An 11,468-nucleotide genomic window follows, 5' to 3' on the forward strand; every position below is an offset into this window, starting at 1 on the left:
CATTGCTCATCAGTGCACTTGCTCACACACTCTCACACTCGCAAGCGCGTTATTGCCACACTGACAAGACGAAAACATAAAAATATCGAATATTTTTTTTTAATCTAAACTTTGTGAAGAGCAAGAAAATAAAAAGCTGGAAGAGCTTTTGTTCGACCTCGATAATTTCGCAAAAAAAATTGCTAAATGTACGTCCGAGATACTTTGTGTATTTAGTATATACATGTATACATTTTTTGTTTTAAATGTATATAAATAAAAGAAATAAATTTTATAATCGAGATAGTACAGGTGTATTTGAATTTCAGATTGATCCAATATTTAATTACAAACCGGAGGGAGGGGTTAAGGGTATAGAGCCTGAGAAAGATGAAGGTCAATATTGGAGAAATTAAAAATCAGGGGGATTAATATTTTATACACACAAGCATGCATATTACTTGCTGAATTTTCTTGTCTGATTTTTGGATATAGGCCTTGAAAAATTTACCTTAATTTAGAAATCCGTGATATCACAAGATTATTATTCGAATACTAGTATCTCACTATGATATATCAAAATATCGTTACACACTAATAGACCTATATATCAGAAAATTAAAATAATAAATAAATTGCCTGTTGTCAGATGTCATACCAGAAATTCATTTAAATTTTGGGAGGGGACAAGAGCTTTTAAAAAGTAAACTGCCACCTTGACAGTACGTAAACCAATCGAGATCGAGATCCATTTGCGGTCGTTACAAATTGCATTCGAGAGGATGCGTCATAATGATAATCAGAAAATGTTGATCAGGTTATTTTAGAAAGAAGAAAAATCTTTGAACCGAAGGAAATGGAGAGTGAAAGTACAAGCACTGCGTCCACCAGTGACAGCATGGAACAGTCGGTCGGAGGAGAACCCGGAACGGTGACCGAATCCCTTAGAGCGATGTTTAACAACGGCGAAATGTCGGACATCTCCTTCAAGTTTCCGAACGAGTCGGACGAGGAAAAATCCGTCTTAAGGGCACACAAACTGATCCTTGCTATCCGGAGTCCAGTTTTTAAAGCCATGTTCTACGGTACCCTCCAGGAAGTGGGTCAGGACGTGAATATTGAGGACATCTCCTACGACATCTTCAGAACTCTGCTCAGGTATTTTTTTTTTTATGGCACTTCACTTCAATGTATTAGAATTATTTTATACTTACAATATTTAAGATTTTAGTTTACAATCAACACTAAGCAAGATAATATATTAATTAAGGGTACACCAGACCCTTGTTTTAAATTGCTAATTAATTTCTTTTAATCCTATTTTTTCTTTTACTATAATATGAACAGGTATGCTACTCTTTATCATGTATTTCACATCTATTTTAGGTTCATCTACACGGATAAAATAAAGCTTGAAGGTGACACAGTTATTCCAACTTTACATGCCGCACAAAAATATCAGATCCCTGCCTTGGTAAATCAATGCCAGTCTTTTCTGGAAGCGGCGGTCGATAGTGACAATGCCTGCGTTATATTTAGTCAAGCCAAGTTGTTCGATCTGAAAGAACTAGAAACAAATGTACTCAGATTCATAGAGTTCAACACGACAGAATGCTTACAATCAGATGGCTTTCTGTCTCTCAGTAAGGATAACTTGCGAGAAGTCCTGAAGAATGGGAAGTTTTGTACCTCGGAAGAAAACCTTGTCAAAGCCACCCTTCGGTGGGCAGAGGAAGAATGTAAGCGAAGAGAAATGGAGCCTACCGGAGAAAACATGAGAAAATCGCTCGGAGACAGTCTTTACTTGCTCAGAGTACCTTTACTTTCATTAGAAACTTTTTCTAGTCTACTTGTTGCTACTGAGGTCTTAGATGAAAAGGAACAGCTAGATTTATACAAGTATTTCACGCTGCATAAATTCGAAGGGGGTGCCGAAAAATTTCAGAAAGGCGCTAGGTTTGAGAATGCTCCGAACGAAGTGAAGGTTCAAAATCTGTATGGATCTATGGGACAAAGATCCGCGGGTCTTGTTTGTAGGGAGAAAATATCCTTAAAAACCAGGTTTCCCGTCAAGTTGTGTCAAATCAAACTCCTTCCTTTTCCGAGTAAATCACTTGATGTAAATTTCTACCAGTATCACCATACGAACAATTCTCACAAGACAGAACAAGGCCCGGAGATAAAAATTATCGTCACAGAAGTTGTAGGCGATGAGACGAGTCGAACAATATACGAAGGGTTGAGAATGTCTACTAACTTGGCACCAATCCCTTTGGATTACATTTTCTCGGCAGACCCTAATTCCAAACTACAACTTGTGGTGTCGGTTAGTTCTAAATGTAGGGCCTGTGGTGTTGCTACGGCCCCGTTCTACCAGACCGTTGTCAAGGAAGCAGGTCTATCGAAATACACCCCGAGACGAATTATGGTGTCCAATGAGGCCGCAGATATGATTCTTCAAGGTCACAGCGTTATCGATACAATGACCTTCATGAAAGAGTGACAAAAAACGCATGCCTTATGGCTAATAAAAATGCTATCGTTAATGTGAAAAAAAAAACCTTTTACATTAACAGCTTGTCAAAGCTTCTTTTTTTTTTAAAGTGTTTCTTCGAAACTTTCTTGCTGCTTTATAGTCTAAAAATATTTCACTGCATAGTTATACCCCCCGCTTGAAAAGTGGGAGGGTATATAGTAATCGGGATTTCCGTCCGTCCGTCCGTCTGTACGTCCGTCCGTCCGTCCGTCCGTCTGTCCGTCCGTCTGTTACGCTTTATCTCTTATCCGCAACTCCTCTTATACTACTGAGTGAAATTTAATGAAACTTTCACAGAATCTTTATTACATATTGCCATTGTGCACCTCCTATTTTACTTTTTTATTCGACACGTATTTTAGGTTTCCCAGAGCAAAACATGGACATTGCCATTTTTTGTTTACCTATGACGTCACATAATAGAAGCTTCTGGATAACATTGATAGGAGGAGTTATTCCTCTTTACACATTACCGTAAAACAATATAAAGCAACACATCGACATTATGGGAGGCGGGGGGTATCATTTAGTGAGCTCATTGCTCACAGTACCTCTAGTTTTTATTTTGTTTATTGCAAGAAATACGTACATGCATACTACGATTATAATTAAAAAGTCCAAAACTCCCAATTTTTTATGATTACGGCAGATAAAGACCTCAGGTGCCATATGTTATATTATCTTGCCTGCATTATAATACGTTAACTTGCCCTATCTTGTCTCAAGGGAAATTTTTTTTTTTTAAATAATAGGTTGGCTATATAGTTGGCTTTCTTGTCAGATGGGCTTGCTATACACAGTGGACCCTCTTCCCGTAACGTTGACTATACAGTGGGACTTATTCCTGGATGGCTGAGTATACAGTCAATCAGCGGGCTTTCTCTACGTCAGTCTGGCTATAATAATATGTTAGCTTGCCCTATCTTGAGACAAGGCAAAAACTAGAGATACTATGAGCAATGAGCTCACTAAATGATACCACAGCCTCCCATATAAATATAATGGCAGTGCCCATGTTTTGCTATGGGAAACCCAAATTATGTGTCCGATCAAAAAGTAAAACAGGAGCATAATGGCAATATGTAATAAATATTTTGTGAAAGTATCATCAGATTTCATTCGGTGGTATGAGAGGAGTTGCGGATAAGAGATGAGTGCCCCAAAGTGTAAAAGACGGACTACCGGGTATATACCCTCCTGCTTTTCAAGAGAAGGATATAAAAATAAGTAGGAAGAGAAATTCTTCCCGGAAGGCAAGATATACGACGACGCTATACATTGGGTCCTCTTCCGGGCAGACTAGCTATACTGTGGGCATTTTTCCGTGGCTATACAATGAACCCTTTTCCCTTTAGGATGGCTGTATTCAGTAGGCATTATTCCCATAAGGATAGCTATACAATGGCTGTCTTCCCGGAAAGCAATACCGGGTATATGCGATGACCTTCCTGAAAGGCACTCTATACAGTGGACCTCTTCCAGGCTAGACTAGTTATACAGTGGGCATTATTCCCGTAAGACTGGCTATACAAAGGATCATTTTCCCGTTAGGATCGCTGTATTCAGTAGGCATTATTCCCGTAAGGATGGCTATACAATGGCTGTCTTCCCGGAAAGCAATACCGGGTATATGCGATGACCTTCCTGAAAGGCACGCTATACAGTGGGCCTCTTCCAGGCTAGACTAGTTATACAGTGGGCATTATTCCCGTAAGGTGACTATACAATGGCCGTCTTCCCGGAAGGCTGACTATACAGTGGACAGTATATAATAGGAAGAGAAATTCTTCCCGGAAAGCAATACCGGGTATATACGATGACCTTCTTCCCGAAATGCACGCTATACAGTGGGCCTCTTCCAGGCTAGACTAGTTATACAGTGGGCATTATTCCCGTAAGGTGGCTATACAATAGCCGTCTTTCAGTAAGGCTGGCTGTATAATGGACCTTCTTCCCGGAAGACTAGATATACAGTGGGCATTATTTCCATAGAGCTAGATATACAATGGATTCTCTTCTCGTAATACTCATTATACAATGGATCCTCTTTCCGTAATGCTGGTTATACGGTTGGACTTCTTCCCGTAAGTCTGACTATAAAGTTGGCTTTCTTGTCAGAAGGGCCTGCTATACACTGTGGACCCTCTTCTCGTAACGTTGACTATACAGTGGGACTTGTTCCTGGATAGCTGACTGTACAGTCAATCAGCGGGCCTTTTTCACATCAGTCTGACTATAATAATATGTTAGCTTGCCCTATCTTGACACAAGGTAAAAAACTAGAGGTACTGTGAGCAATGGGCTAGCTAAATGACACCCCCTCTTCCAATATGAATGTAATAGCAGTGTCCATGTCTTGCTATAGGAAACCCAAATTGTGTGTCCGATCAAAAAGTAAAATAAGAGGTGCACAATGACAATATGTAATAAAGATTCCGTGAAAGTCTCATCAAATTTCATTCAGTGGTATGAGAGGAGTTGCGGATAAGAGATGGGTACCCCAAAGCGTAACAGACGGACAGACGGATATAACGATTACTATATACCCTCCTGCTCTTCAAGCGGGGATATAAAAATAGGTAGATAGAGAAATTCTTCCCGGAAAGCAAGATATAAGATGACCTTCTTCCCGAAAGGCACGCTATGCAGTGGGCCTCTTCCGGGCAGACTAGTTATACAATGGGTATTTTTCACGTAAGACTGGCTATACAATGGACCCCCAAATTATGTATATTTTCCCATTAGGATGGCTATTCAGTAGGCATTATTCCCGTAAGGATGGCTATACAATGGCCGTCATCCCGGAAGGGCTTGCTATACAGTGGACCATCTTCCAGTAAGGCTGGCTATACAGTGGGCCTTATTCCCGTAAGACTGGTTTTACAATGGAGCCTCTTCCCGTAAGGCTTGCTATACAATGGATTCTTTTCCCGTAAGACTGGCTATACAGTGGGCATTAATTCCGTAGGGCTGGCTATATAATGGAGTTTCTTCAAATAAGGCCGGCTATACAGTGGAACTTATTCTCGTAAGGCTGGTTATACAATGGAGTCAATGGACCCTCTTTCCGTAAGGCTGGCTATACAATAGATTTTCTACCCGTAAGATTGGATATACATTGGGCCTTCTTTCCGGAAGGTGGATTTACAGTGGGTATAGGGCTGGATATACAATGGACCCTCTTCCCCTAAGGCTGGCTATATAGTGGCCCTTGTTCTCGTAAGGCTGGAACAATTGACCCTCTTCTCGTAAGATTGGCTATACAGTTGGTCTTCTTCCCGGAAGGTTGGCTATACAGTGGCCTTTTCCTCGGAAGACTGGCTGTACAGAGGGTCTTCTTCCCATAATGCTGGTTATACAGTTGGCTTTCTTGTCGGAAGGCTGGTTATACTTTGGATCCTCTTTCCGTATTATATGCTGGGTATACAGTCGGCCTTCTTCCCGGAAGGCTGGCTATATAGTTGGCTTTCTTGTCGGAAGGGCTTGCTTTACAGTGAACCCTCTTACCGTAACGTTGACTATACAGTGGGACTTATTCCTGGAAGGCTAGTTATACAGTAAAGCTTATTCCCGGAGAGCTGGCTTTACATTGCGCCTTCCTTCTGGGGATCGAGTTATTGATTGTATCTTGAGAATATTTCACTCATACGCCACTACTTGCCATTTGGAGAACTGCAAATTTTGTCCAATACTGTGACCTTGGTTTCTACATACGGTCTCATTCGAAGGACCGGTCTTCACGTCCCATAGTGGAATTCGAACCCACGACGTAAGGAACAATCCCTCATTTAAATACTAGTACAATGTACTCTAGAAAAAAAACTCTTAAAAAAGATTCTGATTGCACACTCAAGTACTCTGAAGTTGACATCAAGAAGAGCTTGAGTTTCTGATTGACAATATCTGTGTGGTTTTTTGAGACCAGGTCTTCCAACAATCTATTGGATTTCCCATGGGAACCAATTGCGCTCCGTTGTTAGCAGACCTATTTTCATATTCATATGAAGCAGAATTTGTGCAAAATCTTATGCTTGAAAAGAAGAAAACACTTGCTGTGGCCTTCAACTCGACCTTCAGATATATCGACGACGTATTGTCAATTAACAATGGTAATGTCCATTCCTACGTCGATACGATATATCCAGGAGAGCTTGAGATAAAAGATACTATAAAGTCTGACACCTCTGTTTCATACTTGGATATTTAACTTGAAAAAGACGTTAATGGTAACCTAACAACCAAGTTATATGGTAAACGTGACGACTTTAACTTTTCTATCGTCAGCTTCCCTTACTTATGCAGCAATATACCTTCATCACCTGCATACGGAGTGTATATATCTCAGTTGATTCAATACGCAAGAGCATGCTCTACGTATGAACAATTTCTAAATCGAGGTAAATTATTGACAAGCAAGTTGATGAAACAAGAATATCAGCAGTCTCGTTTAAAGTCGTCATTTCGTAAGTTCTATGGTCGATACAATGACCTTGTCAACAAATACAATTTATTATTGAGTCAAATGCTGACTGACGTTTTTCATACGAATTGTTAGTCCATTATATATACATTAAATTGACGACAGATTTTCCGTTATTTCAAGATCATGACAAGGAGCACATAGCGGGTGTGACCGGTCAGCAGGGGATGCTCACTCCTCCATGGCACCTGATCCCACCTTTGATGTTTCTGAGGTCCTTATATGCTCTGCTCCTATTTTGTATTGTTTTATGGACTTTGATATTGAATACTGTTCGTTATCTCCATATCCTTCTAGAGCAGACGCTCTAACTCCTGTGCCACTCGGGTGACATATTTCCTGGAGAGCTGTATACACAGGGAGCCTCCTTTCCGGAAGTCTGGATATACTGTGGTCTTTTTTCCTGAAGGCTGGCTGTATATAGTTGGCCCTTTTCCTGGCCTTCTAAGCGGAAGGCTGGCTATACAGTGGGCCTTCTAAGCGGAAGGCTGGCTATACAGTGGGCCTTCTAAGCGGGAGGCTGGCTATACAGTGGGCCTTCTAAGCGGGAGGCTGGCTATACAGTGGGGCCTCTTCCCGTAGGTCTCTCTCCTGAAGACTGGTATACTGTAGAATGAAGTTTCGCTCCTGGGGAAGACCAGCCTCGCGTTATACAGCACCCCAACCCGGCTTTAGTTTCTAAAATAGTCATTTTTATTTATCTTTTAAAAATATACTTGTATTTCAAATGCACTTATGTTATATGCCCGTACAGTGTATGCATTTTTTTCTTACCGATTTTGGTATCCTCGGGGTGGGGGGGGGGTACTTTAAGGGAAGCTTTCTTTCTTTCTTTTTTTTTTTACGTAAACTGACCATAGAAGAGAAAAAATATTTTAAAAAATATTTTAATTTAAAACATTAGCTAACAATACAAAAATTAAAACATTAACGGTTCCTTCTACCTAGGCAAGAACAACAGCACGAAACAAATCTTCTGAAGATGTTTGGCTGAAATGGGAAAAAAAGATATCAAACAATCATTGATATTTGCATTTAATACATCAACGAAGTAATCAAGATGAAAAAGTTTAAGATAGAAACTCACCTTGCGTTTAGCTGGGCGACTCTCGTCTGATACAGCAGCGGAGAAAGCGGAATGTATAGCAATGAGGGACATTCTACTGATCTGTAAAGAAGTTAAATTTATAGTATATAATTATTTTATCATAATGGCAACATGTACTTGTAATCATAATTGATAGAATTTTTTTTTCATCATTTTCTCAATTTTTGTACCAAAACACTTTTTAAAAAAATAGATTTGTAGAGGTTCAAATTTATTAACAATTTCTTTTTGATAGAATTTTAAAATTGAAAATCAGTACGGTGAACCTGAGTACTAGTATTTACCTCAAATTTAAATAATTCTTCAGCAAGTGCTTCTTTCATGCTAAGCTCTGAAAGTTGTCTAGCCTGAAACATTTCATAGATTAAGAAGCAGCTCAAAGTTCATTTATACATATTTAATAAAATCTAGATTCCATATAAAAAAAAACATTTATATTCAATTTATTACCCGTTCTTCCAAAACAATCTCGGCAGGTAGCGTGCACATACTGGACAACGTCTGAAACATAAAATAACTGAGTTAGTGGACAAAGTTTAATTTGTAAGAAAATAGTGAGTATATTTATCTATTTACAGAGCCTTAGTTTAGATAAATAATCATACAGCCTGGTCCAGTTCTTCAGGACTTTCGTCTTCATCATCAGTGTCATCGTGTTCGACCATCATGATCATCATGGAGGCTTTGGTGGACTGAACAAGAGAATTAAATTTGTCTATCATTGGCTTTATCAGTTACAGTTTCCTTTCATAATTTCTTTTAATAAATGATAAAACAGTTATTAAAACCATATTTATTATACACGTATTATATATATTCTGTATTTAGTATAGTTTGCCCAGTAAGTAAAACATTGTTAATCTATTTTTCCCAATGAATTTACCAGTTCATTCCTCTCCAAAGGAACACTATTCATCTCTTCCTCCTCATCCTGCTGCAAACAATAACAATAAATAATGAAAGGAACTTATTTGATTCTAAATTACATGTATATAAATAATACACTTACTAAACCTATGTAAATCTTAATCCTCAATCCAAACCCGTGTTACAAATCTTGAAAATATTTATTCCCTCTCAAAATTTGCTTCTTATTTTATATAAAAAAAAAGATCAAATAAGCCAACCTAGAGTCTTGTGTTAAATTGTTTTTAGCCGAGTATTAATTTAAAAAAAATTACGAATATTTCAAAACAATTATTTAAAACAAAAACATAGAAAAAGTTATAAAAAGAGTCGGGGCAAGGATTGCATTGGATATGAGTATAAAGGGACAGTATAACTGATTGTAAACATTTTGTACACCACCTCCTTTTTTTATACAAAATGTTAAAAATTGTTTGCAATAAATTAAGGTAACAGAAAATTGATTTTGAATTCACATACCTTGCTTTTCCCAAGGTGGGATTCAGCCGACGATGGACCCGCATTTGAATCCATTTTTTAACTGTTTAAAAAACAGCATTTCTTTTTAGAGGATTAGACGATAAAAAAGGAGAAAGCGGTAAAAATTGCAAATCAAAATATGACTGGTAAACAAGAGAGTAAAATTGTCATTATTTGCAAGTATTATGTTTAGAAATCACTTCTTTTCTGCTTCACATGGCAAATAATCTCAAAACTTGATTACTTTGATGACTTACATATAAAATGATATTGACAGGACAGGTTAATTATTATTATATTAAAGTATATATATAATCGAGTTGCCACAACATTTTCTCTTCGTATCCTTCAAGATAATTATATGTAATTTCTTAAACCAATATTCTTAATCTTTACTTACGTTAATACAAAACCTTCCTCAGCTTCGTACTGCAAATACCTATATTGCACCGAAAACTCTGAATTTTGGAAAAAGGCTCCTCGCCAAATCGATTGAGTGAGAAACCAGTCTATTATGACGTCATGGCTTTGTGACGTCACGTGATAGACAGTAAGGACGATAACTCTAAACAGATTGTTGATGGATTGATTTTTTTGAAATATGAAAAAATATAACCTGACCCATTCTGAACCACAGAAGCTTCATATTATATTTTTCTTATTACAAGAAAAAATAACCACATGTCTAATTAATAAAAGATATATGATTTTCTTGGGATATAATTAAAACTTTCCAAGAACAGCAAAGCCAAAGCACAGGAGTTCGTGTACCTATCAATTATACCAAAATTTTCATTAAATAAAAAAATACGTAATACGTATAATAATAACACTGTTATTATTATAGGTATTACGTATCTTTTTTATTTAACTAAAATTTCGGCAAAATTGATAGGTACGCGAACTCCTGTGGCCAAAGATAGTCATACTGATACATGGAAGCAATGGCATAAAATATCCTCAGAGAGTGTAGATTCAAGTTTGCTCAATTCATGCCCCTCATTAATGTACAAGAAGTTTGAGACTACATTCAAACAATAAAATGCTTTCTTTGTTTGTAATTACTGGAATTAACAGAAGCAGCTGTTGCAGAAAAAATACATAACCCGCGTAAGCAGGTTATGTAAATTTTTTTCTGCAATTGCTGCAATCGTTAATTCCAGTAATAACAATCAAAGAAAGACATTTTATTGTTTATATTTATATCTGTTTAAATAATCATTTAAAGTAGGATTAAAAGGATTAATTATTGTATTAATGATGCGAATGTCTTTATACGTTTCATTGATGGAACAGCCACTGATCTAGAAATCTGTACAGGCGACATGCCTAGAATGTAGTTCATGTAGTGATTAACGCAATGGGTTTTCTTAAGAAATAAAGGGGAAAATATTCAGTGGATGTAAATATATTAGTTTAAATGTATCAATATTGAAGTGATTTCTGCACAGACAGCTGGTAACCATGCAATATGTTCCATGGGACTCTGGCTCTTGTACTTGTCACAAGAATATGACTTAAAATCTAAAACAATGCATCTTACTGATTTTCAATAAAATCCATTCTTAGATACAGCATCTTTTCTCTGTTGTAAAGGGTCAAAGGTTCCAGTGGGCCTAATTAGTTTACAAGTTCTAAAAACTATTATCTTTTTAAATATTTTTTTGTTTGATTTTAACAGAAAATGAATACAGACATATACATCATACAAATCAGCAATATAGCTTGTATATAACTATAATTTTAATACAGATTTTCAAGGCAGATATAACACCTGCAATTTCACAATGAATCAAAAATAATTAAAATATTTTATTTATAGATGACATAGATTCGTGTTATTTGCTTTTCACCTACTGGAAGACAACCAATTCCCTTTTTCCCCTTATGTTTGTAGGATGGTAAAACCCCTTTAATCATGTGACATTTTCACTTATTTATAAAACATGTTTTAATTTTCATCATCATATTTCTTAATG

At 37.2% G+C, this 11,468-nt stretch overlaps 2 protein-coding genes across 3 annotated transcripts; one reads left to right on the forward strand and one right to left on the reverse strand.

Annotated features, from left to right (window-relative positions):
• Positions 1–726: 726 nt before the first annotated feature.
• LOC134274292 (BTB/POZ domain-containing protein 6-B-like) lies at positions 727–2,629 on the forward strand. Its single transcript, XM_062756557.1, has 2 exons — positions 727–1,137; positions 1,366–2,629. The coding sequence occupies exons 1-2, from the start codon at positions 836–838 to the stop codon at positions 2,480–2,482; spliced, it is 1,419 nt and encodes a 472-aa protein (XP_062612541.1). The 5' UTR covers positions 727–835; the 3' UTR covers positions 2,483–2,629.
• A 5,269-nt stretch (positions 2,630–7,898) lies between these two features.
• Positions 7,899–9,968, reverse strand: LOC134274290 (uncharacterized). 2 transcript variants are annotated; one of them, XM_062756554.1, is made up of 8 exons: positions 9,890–9,968; positions 9,490–9,550; positions 8,987–9,037; positions 8,709–8,795; positions 8,554–8,604; positions 8,388–8,450; positions 8,083–8,163; positions 7,899–7,985 (listed from the first exon to the last, which is right to left on the reverse strand). In XM_062756554.1, exons 2-8 carry the CDS (start codon positions 9,541–9,543, stop codon positions 7,923–7,925), a joined length of 450 nt encoding a protein of 149 aa, XP_062612538.1. In that variant the 5' UTR covers positions 9,544–9,550; positions 9,890–9,968; the 3' UTR covers positions 7,899–7,922. The 2 variants fall into 2 exon arrangements, with proteins under 2 accessions (XP_062612538.1, XP_062612539.1); XM_062756555.1 differs by having other exon boundaries at positions 9,903–9,938.
• Between the last annotated feature and the right edge of the window lie 1,500 nt (positions 9,969–11,468).

The sequence above is a fragment of the Saccostrea cucullata genome, unplaced genomic scaffold, assembly GCF_032062105.1.
Source record: "Saccostrea cucullata isolate Sc308-1 unplaced genomic scaffold, CSIRO_AGI_Scuc_v1 ctg9966, whole genome shotgun sequence".
Classification (NCBI taxonomy): Eukaryota; Metazoa; Mollusca; class Bivalvia; order Ostreida; family Ostreidae; genus Saccostrea; species Saccostrea cuccullata.